This window comes from Pseudophryne corroboree, chromosome 7, assembly GCF_028390025.1.
Source record: "Pseudophryne corroboree isolate aPseCor3 chromosome 7, aPseCor3.hap2, whole genome shotgun sequence".
NCBI classification, from domain to species: domain Eukaryota; kingdom Metazoa; phylum Chordata; class Amphibia; order Anura; family Myobatrachidae; genus Pseudophryne; species Pseudophryne corroboree.
Window position 1 is genome coordinate 196094813 of NC_086450.1, and position 20807 is coordinate 196115619.

Below are 20807 nucleotides of genomic sequence, written 5' to 3' on the forward strand. Positions count from 1 at the left end.
TAAATCATCCTGATAAATGGTACATGCAGCAGTAGAGCATATTGGACTGGATTAGAAGTGTCATAATCTGGAAAACTATTAAATAACTGCCTAAATCTGCAGCAAAAATTAACACATTACCTTTAAGGTTGAAGTTTTCCATTCTGGTTTAATCTCTAATTATTTATAAGAATCCATATACATATTGCATTATATATTCTAATTAGTTTTTGATATTTAATACAAATTGTTTAATTTAGAATTAGATTTGTACATTACCTCCACTCTTCCCTTTTCAAAGTAATCCTCAATTGTTACTTCAAAGGTTAGTTTATGATGCATAATAATCAGGTATTAACAAATAAATACAGTATTAATTAAAAACGTATACAAAATAAAATACACATTTTGAAGTAAATCATTTTCTATTTATTGATACACATTCATATTGGCACCTCACATCAGAAACTGTTTATTAGGTTCCAGGACAACAGCAGATTGCTCACAGAAGTCACCTCATGAGGTGCAGATATAGATGTAATGATAGAAAGATCACTTTTCAGTAGTATTTTATTTGATCACTTGTTGGTACAGTACCATTTTCTGAATTTAAAGAGCAAAAAAAATAAAACTTAAGGTAAAAGACATTGGGCCTACTACAGACTTATATGCTGACCCGATGATTAGGGTACAAACCCGATGGTGGGGACACTGTGCATGTGCAGGACCTGTCCTGCATCCTCTTATGCAGCGCAACCTAAAGGGCCCTACTCTTTTGACGATGCGCCGCCGAGGTGGCCGACGAGCGACCCGGCGGCGGGGGGGCAGTGACGGGGGGAGTAAAGTTTCTTCACTCCCCCCGACACGCGGCTGCATTGAAGTGCAGGCAAATATGGACGAGATCGTCCATATTGGCCTGCATGCACAGCCGACGGGAGACCAGCGATGAACGAGCGCGGGGCCGCGCATCGTTCATCGCTGGAGTCTCCACACTGAAAGATATGAAGAGTTCTCGTTCATTTATGAACGAGATCGTTCATATCTTTCAGAAAATCGGCCAGTGTGTAGGGCCTATAAGACCCAGCCTGATTGACAGGCTCCAAGTGTTTGGGGCTGAGAAAGAGGCGGCGACTGGCTATGTTCCACAAAATGGAGGCAACACGCCTCAGTTTTGTGGGAGCGCCAATGTCAGTGCCTGCGTCTGGCGATGCAGATTTAAGGTTACTGAAGGTTACTCGCATGACCAATGGTCACACAGAGTGATCCAATGATGTATCCCGAGACGCATACAGGAAGAGTCTATTTACACGAATCACCTCCTGCTGCATTTACATATGAGCTGTACGGTATTGCATAGCCGCTTCCTTGTGGCTGTGTAATATCATACAACTCTGAATCCGGCACATTGTTTGGCTGTGATAGTGTTTCTCCGCGCCCTGAGCAGCAGGCTACGATTAGATGTTCTATCCCAACTATTGCAATCACTTCCCAATGAATAAGATGTAATTGGTCTGCTGTATTATTTTTAATATAATATATTTAAACCATAGCAGGATCCTTGTAATCCTTACACCTAAACATAGTGGAAGCCACCACTTTGTGTCTCCCAATGACATGTTGCATTTTCAGGAGCACAAAACTATGGCCAGCACCATATAGTACTTCTGAGATCCAGTCCTCGGGATACACACCCTACAGATCAGGTAAATGCTATGACCCAACACAGCAATTATCTGATCAGTGTACCTCCTGTACACACAGCATCATTAGCTTATTGGGGGTAATTCAGAGATGATCGCAGCAGGAAATTTTTTAGCAGTTGGGCAAAACCATGTGCACTGCAGGGGAGGCAGATATAACATGTGCAGAGAGAGATAGATTTGGGTGTGGTGAGTTCAATCTGCAATCTAAATTGCAGTGTAAAAATAAAGCAGCCAGTATTTACCCTGCACAGAAACAAAATAACCCACCCAAATCTAACTCTCTCTGCAAATGTTATATCTGCGCCCCTGCAGTGCACATGGTTTTGCCCAACTGCAAAAAAATTTCCTGCTGCGATCAACTTGGAATTACCCCCATTGTGTGCTTCCTTCAAAGGGTCAGGGAGGTTGGGGATAGTTTTTTTTGTTTTGTTTTTTTTTAAAGGACATAAAATCCCAACCTCCTGATTTGGCCAATGCAGGAGCGTTTGATGGCGCTTAGAAGGCTAACGCTCATGCATAAACACAACTATTATTGGGTCAATCATACAAAATTTAGCTTATCTTTAATAATTGTATAGTGTATTGTACCCAGCTTTACAGTGCATGTTGTGCCTCATTCAGATGCGGCCCCAAAGCAGCTCAAGAGCGCAAGCTGGTCAATGTTTTCTTACTGTGCATGCATCTCGAGCAGCAATTTAATTGTGATGGTGCTTGCAATGAGGAATTAGTCGCATGTGAGTGACAGGTAGACTGTTGGGGGTGGCAATGACGAGTGGTCGGATAAACACAGGTGTGTTATGGGCGTTCAGATGGTGTTTTCTGGGCATGCATAAATTAGCAGTTGCGATCTCACATGCTACTGAAGAGCCCTCTGTGTCCCAGGAGAGCAGCTCAGCCTGCGCTTCTTCAGGGGCACTCAGACTGCATGATGACCTGATCTGCGACAATGGTACAGATGGTTCAGCAGTTGTGTGCCGTTGGACGGAAACGAGCAGGCAGCAGTGGGCCTCCATATGCTCAGGTTAGCATCACATATCATCATACTTGCAATTGCGTACAGCAAGAGATTGCAAGATAACTGCAACCACCACCACATCTGAATCAGGCCCGTTTTCCACATCTCCTTGTCGGAGCACAGATGCATTAGTTATAGGTATACACATTTTAAAAGATGCACAGGTGGTTCTATATCACTTGTGATTCTGTGAGGAGACCGGGAAAACATGCACTAGTGTGTCCCGAGGACTGGATTTGTGAAGCACGGAGGTATATGACTGGTGTACTTTAAATGTTTGCATTTTGAACTTTAAAGGGCTGAAAAAATGCTGCAGGCACAGGGATCAATGATCCGTATGGTGACATGTTTGTGTAGCAGACATTGTTAGTGGTTAAAAATGTGACCATGATGGAAAGTAATGTATTAGGGAACAAGTTTTAAAATGCCATTGGCCGGCTCATCTGAAAATACCTGGTTAATGGTTGTATGAAATGCCATTTACAATAGACTGTGTGAACGTTTCAGTTTATGAGAGTGAATTGAATTTAAAATCAGCATTAAAAGGACAAACATTTGAGTGCTTACATATTCCAGTCAATGTAAGCAATCCAAATAAACAATATTTTAAATGCTTATTTTGTTTTTGGAAGCTCTGTGATCCACGGTAATTACTAAATGTTAAAAATGAAAACCAGCACCATCTCAAAAAAAAAAAAAAAGATACTAAATCTATAATGCACCCACCACCTATATGCAGCAGGAGCAGCCAGTTTGTGGGTTTAAACTATATTCATCAGCATGCAGCCTATCAATTCTCTAATTCTCTACTGTTAACACTGAGGCACTACACGTCTCAAAATGCTTCCCGTTTCAGCAAGTTCACTAGCTCCTAGTGACTTGATAGACTGCATCTTAATGCATCTTGAGGGTTGATGTATTAGCTGCAGCTATGGCGGTTTAGTGGTATCGGCACACGTTATGTGCGCTGATACTGCTTCTGCCCCATGTATGAATGCAGAGATGTGTGGCAAGTGACATCGGAGCTGCTGTCTACGCCGATATGCTAGGCAATGTATGAACAGTCAAAGGCACTGACTGTTCTGACAACTGCAGTTATCGATTTTGATAGCAGCAGCTGACATTGCCTCATCACCACAGCTGGGGCAGTAGTGTCATTGGCTGCGGTAGCTGCTGGCTCTGGTATATACGGGAGATCTCGCACACAGTGGAGCTGGCCGCACAGTGAGACACAGCGCATCAGCACTAGGTAGATCCGCTGTGGGGACCGGCAGGGCTTGCCAGAGGAGGGGGGGGGGGGGGGGGGGGGGGTTGTTTTCACTCCCCTACACCGGCAGATGAGATGTTCATACATCTCGTCGGTACGGATTCTTCTCGGTAAAGAGGTGAAGCAGGAAGAGCTATACCGGCATGATCAGCGACCGTTTAATACAGCTGCACCATTGAATCATTCCACAAAATGCCTGCCTGCAGTGTGCTTATGTAGCTAGCACATTGAATCTGGCAATAAATGAAAAAACTTAATGTCAGATCCAAATGGAAATGATATACATTAATCCGAATATATCCATAACTTCATTTCTACACAGATACGTACCTATAATAAGGACTTGTCTATTATGCATAATACAGGTGGCCATTTTGTGGAACCAGTATTTTGGAAAATGCAGCATATCTATCTAAAAATTGTGAAGCCAAGTATTTACAAGGCCCTAAATTTCCATATTTTCATGAATTTTGGCTGAATGCACAAAATGGCTACCTCCACTATATCTTGGGACAGCTGCATTTTAAATGCAGCATAGGAAGCAACAATGTAAGAAAACTTTCTGGAAAGCAATACTGACAAATGAAGAGTTTCCAGTCAACTAAACCTTAGCTCCAATTACTAATGTCCAATAAGCAATATGAAACAGAACGAACAGGGTTTGGTCACATGCATTCTGACTGCACCATCAGGGCAGAAAATTATTTTTTTTGGAGGTGGCCGTCCAGTTATGTCTAACTTTCGTGTACCTAAATGTAAACGTGTGTAGATTAAAACTTCTAAAAAGGAAACGTGGAAGTGTCATCCATAGCAACCAATTCTATCCTTTCTAGACTGCACTAAATGATAAGCTAGTACTGGATTAATTGCTGTGGACAGCATGTCTACTTTCCTTTTTAAAGGTTTCAGTAAAATCTCCCCCCTCTATTAATTGTGCTCATGCTAAAATATACATAAAGGGATATAGACGTGTGTGTGAACATTTCATGTGATGGATAGATTGGATAGATACAAGATTGGATTGGATACACAAAGATATGAAGATATACGAGATTGGATTGGATAGATACTAGGGCCCATATTTATCAAGCCTTGGAGAGTGATAAACTGCAAGGTGATAAAGTACCAACCAATCAGTTCCTAACCGTCATTTTTCAAACACAGCCTGTAACACTGCAGTTAGGAGCTGAGTGGTTGGTACTTTATCACTATACAAGGCTTAATAAATCTGGGCCTAGATATAGAGAAATACGAGATTGGATTCGATAGATAAGACAAATAGGTAGATGCATATGAAATGATAGATCGATCGATCGATAGATAGATAATTACATTCCAGGTAGACAGTAAAAGTTGTTGTCCTGCAGATTAAAAGGGACTGCACTGCCAGTGTAGTCCCATGTATCTAATCCAAAAGCAATGTGGCCCAGCTGCACCATGCTGATCAAGCACTAAGTTTGGTACAGTTCCACTGATGCATACCCATATCTTCCTATCACTTCATAGCTTCATGACCTCCAACCTCTATAGCTCACCAATTACATAAACATCTTGACAGCAACTTAATGTGAAGACTGATATTTTTTTATGCCAAAAGTCATGTAAGGAAATAGAATGCCGCCTTTCCAAAAACCCAGGCCTGCTTGTACTGGTTCACACACATCTCGGAGAGTCCACTGGGTAATCCGTAGACTTCTTTGCTGCAGACACAACCAGCCTCACAAAATATGTTATGACGACCATCTACAGTCAGTTGGCTCGGATTCACATTTATAGGACCCCACAATCCTCCCTTTCAACCCAAACTCACCAGCGGAAGGACAAAAAGAAAAGAATATACTTGACAGATTAAATGTTTACGCTATTATATACAATACCTATATTGTGAGAAGTGTGCAAATGCCTGCTGGAAATCTGAAAACCAGTCAAACTAGATTTAAAAACAAACTAAAAAACACAAGAGGGTTCCAAAGGAAACTAATTCTTCCCGGTTTAAAAAGCGGAGGCTTGTAATAAAAGGAATATTAGTGTAGGGATGTGTCAGTGGTTCACAGATACTAATGTTTAACAAATGTAACACACCTATATGGGTACATCAAAATGTATATACAGTGCTCCTTTGTCCTTTGTTGGAGTATCACCCTGAGGCCACCATACTAACCACAAGGTTTCCAAAGACACGTAGACAAACATTGCACAATATTCATTCATAGCAGCTGGCCAGCACTAGTGTTCACTTCCAGAAAACAATTCTTTTGGATCAGGGCTGGTTGCCCTCTTCAAATGGTTGTGAAGTTGTAGGGTTAAGTTCATTGATATGCTGAAAATAGTTTTTCGTTATTCTTAAACACTATGTTGCACCACAAGATGTGATATACTATAGGATATACCCGGGAAGTTGTGCATCTGAAAAAAAAATAGTGCAGTAGTAATTCAGCAGCAAACGCTGAAAGACCAAGATCCGTGTAGAATCAAGTTCATCTTCCAAGCACGTTCAAGCTTATTTAGAAATAAATTCTCCTAGTGAAGGGAGAATCAAACACCACATGAACATAACACCAGGACGATGGAGAGAATGTATCTCATCCATATGGGATTTTAAGAATCAAATGAAAACCTGGGGTGGATGGACTTATTTTCCCAGTGTATATCTTTCAGATCAGGATCTCCAGTCAGCATAAAACTATTTCTTGCGGAGGACACGACTATCTGCCTTTAAAGAGGTCTTTCCTCCGCCGAACTTCTTCCAGGACCCGAGCCCTAAAATGATTCCATTCCTCATCAGCCCCTCGCTGGAGGTCCAGTGCCAGATGTAAGTCTCTACAGTGTGTCCGCAGAAACGGGTTATACTCCTTCTCTTCACCTAGGGTGGATGGGCACTGCAGACAGAAAATAATAATTTAGTAACTAGGAATTGAAAGAGATAGAAATACATTGTGAGATATTTATAAAAACGGATATTTATTAAAAAAAACTAAAAAACTAGCTAAATCCCCTTGCTTCGCTACGGAATTTAAAGAACAATGCCAATCTTTGTCAGGCCGCACCTCTGGGCTTCCCCGGATTGATGCTGTCAAAATGGTGGTGCTGAGGAGAATAATCCGCCTCCTTCTCTGCCCCATTCCACCTCTGATGCTGCCCTGCTCAGTGCTGTAAATGCTGGGATGGCAGGCCAAGCTCCGCCCAGTGTATGTTAAATATGTAAGGTTTGCAGGATGACTTTTTCAAAGGGCCCTAGGTCACAACACTTAAGGTCACTGGGAGAGCTGTTGGTACCCTTCACACAGCAGATAAGCAGTTGCTGACTATCAAGCTTTCCAGGAACAGAGCATTGTGTCCTCCCCACTCCGTGACTTGGTATTGCTGGCACAATCACTCTCCACTGTGAGGGAGGAATAATCATCTCATCCCTTATAACCCCTATGTGGGTGGAATTTTGAAACACCCCTCCTTAGTGGGTGCCTATGTCACAAAGGTAAGCTACTGTCCAAATGTCCTCATGGTTCAGGAGATTTTGTGATTAATCAGTGGTATTTGCTAATAGAGAGATTTTATATATATATATATATATATATATATATATACACACACACACACATATATATATATACATACACACACATTATATAATATATGTGTATGTATGTGTGTATGTATATACATACATATATACAGTTGTGCTCATAGGTTTACATACCCTAGCAGAATTTGTGATTTTCTGGCCATTTGTCAGAGAATATGAATGATAACTCTCAAACGTTTCTTTCACTCATGATTAGTGGTTGGGTGATGCCATTTATTGTCAAACAACTGTGTTTACTCTTTTTAAATCATAATGACAACAGAAACTACCCAAATAACCCTGATCTAAAGTTTACATACCCTGGAGATTTTGGCCTGATAACATGCACACAAGTTGACACAAACGGGTTTGAATGGCTACTAAAGGTAACCATCCTCACCTGTGATCTGTTTGCTTGTAATCAGTGTGTGTGTATAAAAGGTCAGTGAGTTTCTGGACTCCTGAAAGACCCTTGCATCTTTCATCCAGTGCTGCACTGACGTGTCTGGATTCTGAGTCATGGGGAAAGCAAAATAATTGTCAAAGGATCTGCGGGAATAGGTAATTGAACTGTATAAAACAGGAAAGGGATATAAAAAGATATCCAAGCAATTGGGAATGCCAATCAGCAGTGTTCAAACGCTAATTAAGAAGTGGAAAATTAGGGATTCTTTGGAAACCAAATCACGGTCAGGTAGACCAACAAAAATTTCAGCCACAACTGCCAGGAAAATTGTTCGGGATGCAAAGAAAAATCCACAAATAACTTCAGCTGAAATACAGGACTCTCTGAAAAAAAGTGGTATGGTTGTTTCAAGATGCACAATAAGGAGGCATTTGAAGAAAAATGAGCTGCATGGTCGAGTCGCCAGAAGAAAGCCATTACTACGCAAATGCCACAAAGCATCTCGCTTACAATACTCTAAACAGCACAGAGACGAGCCTCAAAAATTTTGAAACAAAGTTATTTGGAGTGATGAGACCAAAATTTTACTTTTTGGCCACAACCATAAACGTTACATTTGGAGAGGAGTCAACAAGGCCTATGATGAAAGGTACACCATTCCTACTGTGAAACACGGAGGTGGATCGCTGATGTTTTGGGGATGTGTGAGCTACAAAGGCACTGGAAACTTGGTCAAAATTGATAGCAAGATGAATGCAGCATGTTATCAGAAAATACTGGAGGAAAATTTGCACTCATCAGCCCGGAAGCTGCGCATGGGATGTACTTGGACGTTCCAACATGACAATGATCCAAAACACAAGGCCAAGTCGACCTGTCATTGGCTACAGCAGAATAAAGTGAGGGTTCTGGAGTGGCCATCTCAGTCTCCTGACCTCAATATCATTGAGCCACTCTGGGGAGATCTCAAACGTACAGTTCATGCAAGACAGCCCAAGAATTTACAGGAACTGGAGGCTTTTTGCCAAGAAGAATGGGCAGCTTTACCATCTGAGAAAATAAAGAGCCTCATCCACAACTACCACAAAAGACTTCAAGCTGTCATTGATGTTAAAGGGGGCAATACACAGTTTTAAAAACTGGGGTATGTAAACTTTTGATCAGGGTCATTTGGGCAGTTTCTGTTGTCATTATGATTTAAAAAGAATAAACACAGTTGTTTGACAATAAATGGCTTCATCCAACCACTAACCATGAGTGAAAGAAAAGTTTGTGAGTTATCATTCATATTGGCCAGAAAATCACAAATTCTGCTAGGGTAAGTAAACTTATGAGTACAACTGTATATACACACATACATTTTATATATATATATATATATATATATATATATATATATATATATATATATATATATATATATATATGTATGTGTGTATGTATGTACACACATGCTACCTGTTTGCCAGCGGCTTCAACCGTGTGGAAATCTCAACGCAATAAGACTACTTTCAATGCACCCATCTTCAAGTTTAAGCTCACTACCCCTTCTCACCCCCATGCTGATGGGGGCTGAACTTGGACTGAAACGGCATCGGGAGTGTCAGTATGCATCTCAGCGACCCCGAAAACTATGGATTTTTACATGTCACCCCCTTCCCACCTCTAGGGGTGCTAGAGGTTTCTTAACCCCACAGTATTTTTTTTACATATTGTAAGTCAAATGTGTACCAAGTTTGGTGTAAATTGCTCCAGGCATTCCAGAGTTATGCTGGAACATCCATCCATCATAAATATATATATATATATATATATATATATAATAAAGCTGAGTCCGGCACTCAATAAATGATTCAATTACCCCGGTGTCCTGATCCAGAAACGGAATTCACCGCTGATGTAGATTTCTAAATGGAACGGCACTCAGAGGCTTTTTCTTTGCAGCAATAGTGTATTAAAAATTTCAATAATACATCAATTCATTATCAACGTTTCGGTGCCGACGCGCACCGTCGTCAGGATATGATGCATAGAATCAACATGTAACGTTACATGTTGATTCTATGCATCATATCCTGACGACGGTGCGCGTCGGCACCGAAACGTTGATAATGAATTGATGTATTATTGAAATTTTTAATACACTATTGCTGCAAAGAAAAAGCCTCTGAGTGCCGTTCCATTTAGAAATCTATATATATATATATATATATATATATATATATATATATATACACACACACATACACAAACACATACATATACAGTGTCCGGCACTCCAATAAGCAATTATACTGCGCCCGGTGCCCTCACAGCCGTGATGAAAACAAATATACAATGATATCAGGCAGCACTCACAGCATTGTAGATACTGATAAATAAACGGTCAGACTCCGTGTGAATATGTCATATTCACACGGAGTCTGACCGTTTATTTATCAGTATCTACAATGCTGTGAGTGCCGCCTGATATCATTGTATATTTATTATATATATATATATATATATATATATATATATATATATATATATATATATATACATACATACATACATACAATCACTGCTGGTGCGGCACTTGGCTTAAGAAAGATTCCAGTAGACTGGCGTGTATAACAACGTTTCAGTGCTCCTTTTTATTGCACTATCATCAGCACCTGATGATAGTGCAATAAAAAGGAGCACTGAAACGTTGTTATACACGCCAGTCTACTGGAATCTTTCTTAAGCCGAGTGCCGCACCAGCAGTGATTGTATGTATATACGGAGGTATATGTGAGGGCACCAGCTGATTACTTTATGCATTGGAGTGCCGGTCCGAGTATTGTATATATATATATATATATATATATATATATATATATCTGTTACCTATAGCAATTAGACTTCTGCATTCATATTCTAAAGTGTACTAGATAAAGTGGTTAGAATGTCATTGGTTGCATGCTGCCGATAAGCATGTAGAATTGGATCCCTCTCAGAGAAGAATGCGAATAGAAGCCCATAACAGGCAGTGCCGTTCCTAGGGCCCGGCGAGCCATGCAATCGCACGGGCATCTGCAGCCACTCTCTGCAGCAGTGTTTCATGCGGACTGGACCTCATGGAATACAGCTGAATATGTCCCTACCAAATTGGGCACCGCCTAAAAGTAGATATGCTAGATGTCCAGCAGGACTTCTAGTAACAGGGAAATAGTACAGGAGTGCATAGCGGTACCCAGAAGTGGTGGGACCGCGCTGGCCCGTCGTCGGGCAGAAGAAGGGAGGAAGATGCTGCAGCCTGCAGTGAATGCAGGCACCAACCCCTGACAATGGGCAGTTAGTTTAAAATAAGATTTTACTTACCGATAAATCTATTTCTCGTAGTCCGTAGTGGATGCTGGGACTCCGTAAGGACCATGGGGAATAGCGGCTCCGCAGGAGACAGGGCACAAAATAAAAGCTTAAGGATCAGGTGGTGTGCACTGGCTCCTCCCCCTATGACCCTCCTCCAAGCCTCAGTTAGGATACTGTGCCCGGACGAGCGTACATAATAAGGAAGGATATTGAATCCCGGGTAAGACTCATACCAGCCACACCAATCACACCGTACAACTTGTGATCTGAACCCAGTTAACAGTATGATAAACGCAAAGGAGCCTCTGAAAAGATGGCTCACAACAATAATAACCCGAATTTTTGTAACAATAACTATATACAAGTATTGCAGACAATCCGCACTAGGGATGGGCGCCCAGCATCCACTACGGACTACGAGAAATAGATTTATCGGTAAGTAAAATCTTATTTTCTCTGACGTCCTAGTGGATGCTGGGACTCCGTAAGGACCATGGGGATTATACCAAAGCTCCCAAACGGGCGGGAGAGTGCGGATGACTCTGCAGCACCGAATGAGAGAACTCCAGGTCCTCCTCAGCCAGGGTATCAAATTTGTAGAATTTAGCAAACGTGTTTGCCCCTGACCAAGTAGCTGCTCGGCAAAGTTGTAAAGCCGAGACCCCTCGGGCAGCCGCCCAAGATGAGCCCACTTTCCTTGTGGAATGGGCTTTTACTGATTTTGGCTGTGGCAATCCTGCCACAGAATGTGCAAGCTGAATTGTACTACAAATCCAACGAGCAATCGTCTGCTTAGAAGCAGGAGCACCCAGCTTGTTGGGTGCATACAGGATAAACAGCGAGTCAGATTTTCTGACTCCAGCCGTCCTGGAAACATATATTTTCAAGGCCCTGACAACGTCAAGCAACTTAGAGTCCTCTAAGTCCCTGGTAGCCGCAGGTACCACAATAGGTTGGTTCATGTGAAATGCAGAAACCACCTTAGGTAGAAATTGAGGACGAGTCCTCAATTCCGCCCTGTCAGAATGAAAAATTAAGTAAGGGCTTTTATATGATAAAGCCGCCAATTCTGACACACGCCTGGCTGAAGCCAAGGCTAACAGCATCGACACCTTCCATGTGAGATATTTTAAGTCCACAGTGGAAAGTGGTTCAAACCAATGTGACTTTAGAAAACTCAACACCACACTGAGATCCCAAGGTGCCACTGGAGGCACAAAAGGAGGCTGTATGTGCAGCACCCCTTTTACAAATGTCTGAACTTCAGGTACTGAAGCCAGTTCTTTCTGGAAGAAAATCGACAGGGCCGAAATTTGAACCTTAATGGACCCTAATTTTAGGCCCATAGACAGTCCTGTTTGCAGGAAATGAAGGAAACGGCCCAGTTGAAATTCCTCTGTAGGGGCCTTCTTGGCCTCACACCACGCAACATATTTACGCCAAATGCGGTGATAATGTTTTGCGGTTACGTCCTTCCTGGCTTTGACCAGAGTAGGGATGACTTCTTCTGGAATGCCTTTTTCCCTCAGGATCCGGCGTTCAACCGCCATGCCGTCAAACGCAGCCGCGGTAAGTCCTGGAACAGACAAGGCCCCTGCAGTAGCAGGTCCTTTCTTAGAGGTAGAGGCCACGGTTCGTCCGTGAGCATCTCTTGAAGTTCCGGGTACCAAGTCCGTCTTGGCCAATCCGGAACCACGAGTATAGTTCTTACTCCTCTCCTTCTTATGATTCTCAGTACTTTTGGTATGAGAGGCAGAGGAGGGAACACATACACTGACTGGTACACCCACGGCGTTACCAGAGCGTCCACTGCTATTGCCTGAGGGTCCCTTGACCTGGCGCAATATCTGTCCAGTTTTTTGTTTAGACGTGACGCCATCATGTCCACCTTTGGTTTTTCCCAACGGTTTACAATCAGGTGGAAGACTTTTGGGTGAAGTCCCCACTCTCCCGGGTGAAGGTCGTGTCTGCTGAGGAAGTCTGCTTCCCAGTTGTCCACTCCCGGAATGAATACTGCTGACAGTGCTATCACATGATTTTCCGCCCAGCGAAGAATCCTTGCAGCTTCTGCCATTGCCCTCCTGCTTCTCGTGCCGCCCTGTCTGTTTACGTGGGCGACTGACGTGATGTTGTCCGATTGGATCAACACCGCCTGACCCTGAAGCAGAGGTTTTGCTTGACTTAGGGCATTGTAAATGGCCCTTAGTTCCAGAATGTTTATATGAAGAGACGTTTCCAAGCTTGACCACAGGCCCTGGAAATTCCTTCCCTGTGTGACTGCTCCCCAGCCTCTCAGGCTGGCATCCGTGGTTACCAGGATCCAATCCTGAATGCCAAATCTGCGGCCCTCTAGTAGATGAGCACTCTGCAGCCACCACAGGAGAGACACCCTTGTCCTTGGCGACAGGGTTATCCGCTGATGCATCTGCAGATGCGATCCGGACCATTTGTCCAGTAGATCCCACTGAAATGTTCTTGCATGGAATCTTCCGAATGGAATCGCTTCGTAAGAAGCCACCATTTTCCCCAGGACCCTCGTGCACTGATGCACTGAGACCTGTCCTGGTTTTAGGAGGTTCCTGACTAGCTCGGATAACTCCCTGGCCTTCTCCTCCGGGAGAAACACCTTCTTCTGGACTGTGTCCAGAATCATTCCTAGGAACAGTAGACGTGTCGTTGGAATCAGCTGCGATTTTGGAATATTTAGAATCCACCCGTGCTGACGTAACACTACCTGAGATAGTGCTACTCCGACTTCTAACTGTTCCCTGGATCTTGCCCTTATCAGGAGATCGTCCAAGTAAGGGATAATTAAAATGCCTTTTCTTCGTAGAAGAATCATCATTTCGGCCATTACCTTGGTAAAGACCCGAGGTGCCGTGGACAATCCAAACGGCAGCGTCTGAAACTGATAATGACAGTTTTGTACTACAAACCTGAGGTACCCTTGGTGAGAAGGGTATATCGGGACGTGGAGATAAGCATCTTTGATGTCCAGAGACACCATATAGTCCCCTTCTTCCAGGTTTGCTATCACTGCTCTGAGTGACTCCATCTTGAATTTGAACCTTTTTATGTAAGTGTTCAAGGATTTCAGATTTAAAATTGGTCTCACCGAGCCGTCCGGCTTCGGTACCACAAACAGCGTGGAATAATACCCCTTTCCTTGTTGCAGGAGGGGTACCTTGATTATCACCTGCTGGGAATACAGCTTGTGAATGGCTTCCAAAACTGCCTCCCTGTCGGAGGGAGACTTTGGTAAAGCAGACTTCAGGAAACGACGAGGGGGAAACGCCTCGAATTCCAGTTTGTACCCCTGCGATACTACCTGTAGAATCCAGGGAACCACTTGCGAGTGAGCCCACTGCGCGTTGAAATTCTTGAGACGGGCCCCCACCATATCTGAGTCTGCTTGTAAAGCCCCAGCGTCATGCTGAAGACTTGGCAGAAGCAGGGGAGGGCTTCTGCTCCTGTGAAGCGGCTGCATGGTGCAGTCTTTTTGATGTGGAGTGACCTGGGGTAAAAAGGTGGATTTTCCAGCCGTTGCCGTGGCCACCAGGTCCGATAGACCAGCCCCAAATAACTCCTCCCCTTTATACGGCAATACTTCCATGTGCCGTTTGGAATCCGCATCCCCTGACCACTGTCGCGTCCATAACGCTCTTCTGGCAGAGATGGACATAGCACTTACTCTTGATGCCAGGGTGCAAATATCCCTCTGTGCATCACGCATATATAGTAATGCATCCTTTAAATGTTCTATAGTTAACAAAATATTGTCCCTATCCAGGGTATCAATATTCTCGGTCAGGGAATCCGACCATGCGACTCCAGCACTGCACATCCAGGCTGAGGCGATTGCTGGTCGCAGTATAACACCAGTATGTGTGTATATACTTTTTAGGATATTTTCCAGCCTTCTATCAGCTGGTTCTTTGAGGGTAGCCGTATCAGGAGACGGTAACGCTACTTGTTTTGATAAACGTGTGAGCGCCTTATCTACCCTAGGGGGTGTTTCCCAACGCGCCTTAACCTCTGGCGGGAAAGGATATAATGCTAATAATTTTTTAGAAATTAGCTGTTTTTTATCGGGGGAAACCCACGCTTTTTCACACACCTCATTTATTTCCTCTGACTCAGGAAAAAATATTGGTAGTTTTTTCTCACCCCACATAATACCCTTCTTTGTGGTACTTGTAGTGTCAGAAAGGTTCAATGCCTCTTTCATTGCCGTGATCATGTAACGTGTGGCCCTACTGGACATTACGTTTGTCTCGTCACCGTCGACACTAGACTCAGTATCTGTGTCAGGGTCTGTGTCGACCCACTGAGGTAACGGGCGTTTTAGCGCCCCTGACGGTGTCTGAGACGCCTGGACAGGCACTAATTGATTTGCCGGCTGTCTCATGTCGTCAACAGTTTTTTGCAAATTGCTGACATTATCACTTAATTGTTTAAATACAATCATCCAGTCAGGTGTCGACTCCCTAGGGGGTGACATCACCAACACAGGCAACTGCTCCGCCTCCACATAATTTTCCTCCTCATACATGTCGACACACGCGTACCGACACACAGCACACACACCGGGAATGCTCTGATAGAGGACAGGACCCCACTTAGCCCTTTGGAGAGACAGAGGGAGAGTCTGCCAGCACACACCCAGCGCTATATATATATATACAGGGATAACCTTATATAAGTGTTATTCCCTTATAGCTGCTGTTATTATCGTTATTTGCTGCCAAAAATGCCCCCCCTTCTCTTTTTTACCCTGATTCTGAAGCAGGACTGCAGGGGAGAGTCAGGGAGCCGTCCTTCCAGCGGAGCTGTGAGGGAAAATGGCGCTTGTGTGCTGAGGAGATAGGCTCCGCCCCTTCACGACGTCCTTATCTCCCGCTTTTTTGTGTAAAATGGCAGGGGATTAAAATACATCCATATAGCCCAGGAGCTATATGTGATGTATTCTGTTTTGCCACCTAAGGTATTCTGTTATATTGCGTCTCAGGGCGCTCCCCCCCCAGCGCCCTGCACCCTCAGTGACCGGAGTGTGAAGTGTGCTGAGAGCAATGGCGCACAGCTGCGGTGCTGTGCGCTACCTTAGTCTGAAGACAGGATGTCTTCTGCCGCCGATTTCACCGGACCTCTTCGTCTCTTCTGGCTCTGTAAGGGGGACGGCGGCGCGGCTCCGGTGACCCATCCAGGCTGAACCTGTGATCGTCCCTCTGGAGCTAGTGTCCAGTAGCCTAAGAAACCCGATCCACTCTGCACTCAGGTGAGTCCGTTTCTTCTCCCCTTAGTCCCACGATGCAGTGAGCCTGTTGCCAGCAGGACTCACTGAAAATAAAAAAACCTAACTAAACTTTTATTCTAAGCAGCTCAGGAGAGCCACCTAGATTGCACCCTTCTCGGCCGGGCACAAAAATCTAACTGAGGCTTAGAGGAGGGTCATAGGGGGAGGAGCCAGTGCACACCACCTGATCCTTAAGCTTTTATTTTGTGCCCTGTCTCCTGCGGAGCCGCTATTCCCCATGGTCCTTACGGAGTCCCAGCATCCACTAGGACGTCAGAGAAAAGTAAGTAGCCTCATCATTTGTAAGAGGCATTACTGAGTAGGGCACATTATGATGTCAGGGGCATAACTGTGCCCCATAATTTGTAAGGGGCATTATTGTGTGGGTAATATAATGTCAGGTGCATAACAGTGGCGTAAGGTAGTCTTTTCCTTCAAGGCCACACCCCTTTTATGGGCACGTGCAAATATCCCCCTCCCCCAGAAATGTCCATAGAGAGAGGTGTGGGGTGCATTTTTTGCTGTTCACATTGGAAGCCAAATTGTCTACAAACAGCTCTGCCCATAAGCTTTGTACATATGAGGAGCCTTATATATATGGGGTATGCGGTCAAAACTCAGGAAACTATACTTTAAAGAGAATGGACTGCATTTTAGCCTGAGCACATCCTGCCCTATGACCTTAAAGAACTCCTGCATTAGTATCTGCAGAAAACCAGGCAGAATGTGAGAGAGATCAATTCAAAAGGATGTAAAAATAGTCTTGCCTAATTAGACCCAGCACAGAGGAATGTATCTACAAGACATTATTTTATCAACAAACTTAGGGTGTGTACACACGGTGAGATCCTTGCTATGCCCGATTTTCACTTGTGATTTCCCTTGAACTCCCCGGAGCCCAGATAGCACAGATTTTGACTAACTTTTCTTGAGATATGGACTATGTGTGCTTACGATTTTGGCTTATGTTGCTGTTTTATCTGCTCTGTGCCTGCTCTCTGTCATATTTTTTTGTCATTTACGGACATGGCATTCTCATTTTCCATCTCCAAGGATTTTCGTACGTCAAAAACATACTAGCATTAAGAGAAGGGAAGCATTGGCATCTCTACTAAAAATGAAGTCTTGCCGGAATCATAGAAACTTTGCAGATTCCTAAAACAGGTAAATTTCAATAGATTCATCAATGTACGTTATTCGATAAATAGTAAGTGCCTTTAAAACTACCTGTAAGGGATAAACGGAGTAAAACAAGATTGCTAGCTCAGATGAGACCCAAATCTCTGTGTGCTTTGTTGTACTCACCGTACATTTCCTTTCTAGTCGCTGCTCAATAACCCACTGGAATTTCCTGTCACGAACAACGTTCTCAGGTTCCGCCACAGCCGCAAATGTGAGGTTGTCTGCTGCGTATTCATGGCCTGCAAGGATAAGTGTAGAACATACCCTGTCATTATAGAGACTGCAGTGAATGAACTGAGAATGTACAAGACAAAGACTCAACACTGCTCTTTTTTCATTCTGGTTGCCCTCAGCCATGTATTATATCATATGCTGCCTGATCCTTAACATGCTGCCATTGGCAATACCTCAAATGGAAAGCCACGATGCACAGTTATCACCATTGCCTGGCATCTCCCGGAGGATGGGATGTCTGCACTGAAGCTCCTAATTTATCTCCCCTAAAATAATGGGAGTGTGAGATGTAAAAATTTGTGTTAGCGTCTACCAGGATTCTCCCTCCATTCATGGGGCAGATGATACGGGTGGTCTTCTGTATGCCGAATGTCGGGAACCCGGCGCACAGTATACCGGCGCCGGAATCCCGACACACCGACAACTATTCTCCCTCGTGGGGGTCCACGACCCCCCTGGAGGGAGAATAAAATAGTGTGGCGCGTGTAGCGCGCCACCGTGCCCGCAGCGTGGAGAGCGCAGCGAGCCCGCAAGGGGCTCCTTTGCGCTCGCCACGCTGTCGGTATGCCGGCGGTCGGGCTCCCGGCGCCGTTATGCTGGGCGCCGGGAGCCCGAGCGCCGGCATACCGTACGATACCCGATGATACATGTTATATTGGGGAGATGGAAGGCGAGATATGCTTTGTGTATGAAGCTTTACAGGATAAAATGATATGCTGGATATGGGAATATAATTTATAATATATTTATTACTGTGTAACTGTAATATATATTGGTCATAGTAGGGGAATAATATACTCGGTATGGTTGCAGAATAACATTGTAATATGTGTTGCTATTTCATGATAGTTGTATTTTCCTGGCCTTTGCCAAATATTGTATGTAATTCTTCGGTAGGTATGATGTTTTACAGTATATAGGATACAAAAACATGCAAGTAAGGACCTGTTCGCTATTTTACATAGCTACAACTGCTTTATAAAAAAAACTGTCCGAACTACAATGAAATTACATATATATCCCATATCCAAATATTCCGAAATATGGCATATTCCGAAATACAAAATATTTTGGGTGAGACAGAGATAGTGAAACCTTTGTTTTCTGATGGTTCAAAGTACACAAACTTTGTTTAATACACAAAGTTATTAAAAATATTGTATTAAATTACCTTCAGGCTGTGTATATAAGGTGTATATGACACATAAATGCATTCTGTGCTCAGACTTGGGTCCCATCGCCATGATATCTCATTATGGTATGCAACTATTCCAAAATACGGAAAAATCCGATATTCAAAGTACTTCTGGTCCCAAGCATTTTAGATAAGGGATACTCAATCTGTACAATGTATTTGCTGTTAGACACATTCTATTTATTTGTACACTGAACTCTTCTCAACAAAAGGTTTTCTTCTGATGTGTAATAGGCATCAGAGGGAACATTGCAATTTTTAGGAAGATCTGCAGGTGCAGAGCTCTACATCCATGAAGAGTTATGTGGACTATGCACAGATGTTAAGACTATCCCTGCAGGACTACTTGGTTCTGGGCTAGCGTGGACATTTATTGTACATAACACAAAAACTATATGTCTCTCCAATAGTGCACAGTTGTTATATATATGGGTGGTGTCCATCCACATGTCTAGCCAAATTACACATTATATTAATAAATATTATATATACACATATACACACACTAGCTGGTCTATCCGTTCTTCCATCGGGAGTTTCTGATTTCCACGGTTTTAAAAATTAAGGAGTGTTAAAAATTTGGTAAATCTATAGAGCGGTAAATTTGAGACGTCTTAATGTAAGTAAATATTAATCCATGGTTCTTGGCGTTACCCAAGGAGCACCCGTAGCAGATACGGTAAAAAGTGAACGGACAATTTTTGTAGTTTATTAAATTCTACCCACTGGAGGTGCAATCCAAATTTTTATACGACTGTCTATTTGAGCGTTATCGTGCCCGCAACGCATTGATAATGATGTCATTATGTCAACCCCCTGTTCATCCCCTTATGGGAAGTTTATTAAAATTCTAATTGTGTAGTATTTCCCACCTGAAGAATACTTATGTTAAATTTCAGCTTCCTAACATATCATGTAGTAAGAGAATTAGTGATAAGCGAGGGCTTTCACACACACACACTATATATATATATATATATATATATATATATATATATATATATATAGCAATGTCAGCCCGGCACTCTGTTTGCAAATCCAAACATTGCCCTGGTGCCTTCAGTATGAATTTCAATATCGTGCAAAAAAGGCTGCGGCACTCAAGGTCTTTAGAAAAAGTCAAGTGTATTCAAATAGTCAGAAACATTCCATCGACGTTTCGGGGACTCCAACCCCTTTGTCCAGATGTGTACAAGTACACATCGCCCGTACAGCGAAACATGCATGTCGGCTCTCTAGTGGGCCACCACACTCCTTAAAAGTCTAAAGCAATGTTGTATATTATGTGTATTAGATATTATTAAACCCATACGCACCAGCACTGAATTGAAAGCAGTTATAGCTATTAGGATCTGCAGAGCAAGCTGGGTGCGGGAGGTTAGGAAACAATGTGATTACCACTCCAGATAACAGCTTACAGGACTACCTAGGGTTTTTTTACGCATTAGAGGAACCAATTATTGTTTGACAAAACAGCACATTTGTTATGTAGTAATCAATCCATCTGTATAAATGCAGGAAAAGTAGATGCAAATTTATAGATACATTTAATTTGCCCTTAGTAACAAATTGCACGTGTGAGTAAGGAAGTATTTATTGGTCTGTTTTAAAGCATACTTGTGGGGGAGAACCTCA

General features: G+C 43.1%; 1 protein-coding gene across 1 annotated transcript in view; it reads right to left on the reverse strand.

The window, feature by feature from the left end:
* Positions 1–385: 385 nt before the first annotated feature.
* Positions 386–20807, reverse strand: part of PNKD (PNKD metallo-beta-lactamase domain containing) — a 253288-nt gene continuing 232866 nt past the window's right edge. Inside the window, exons 8-9 of the mRNA XM_063933925.1 lie at positions 17867–17982; positions 386–6843 (exon numbers count right to left, since the gene is read on the reverse strand). Coding sequence (XP_063789995.1) covers positions 6670–6843; positions 17867–17982 — 290 coding nt within the window. The 3' untranslated portion in view covers positions 386–6669. The remainder of the gene's footprint in view (positions 6844–17866; positions 17983–20807) is intronic.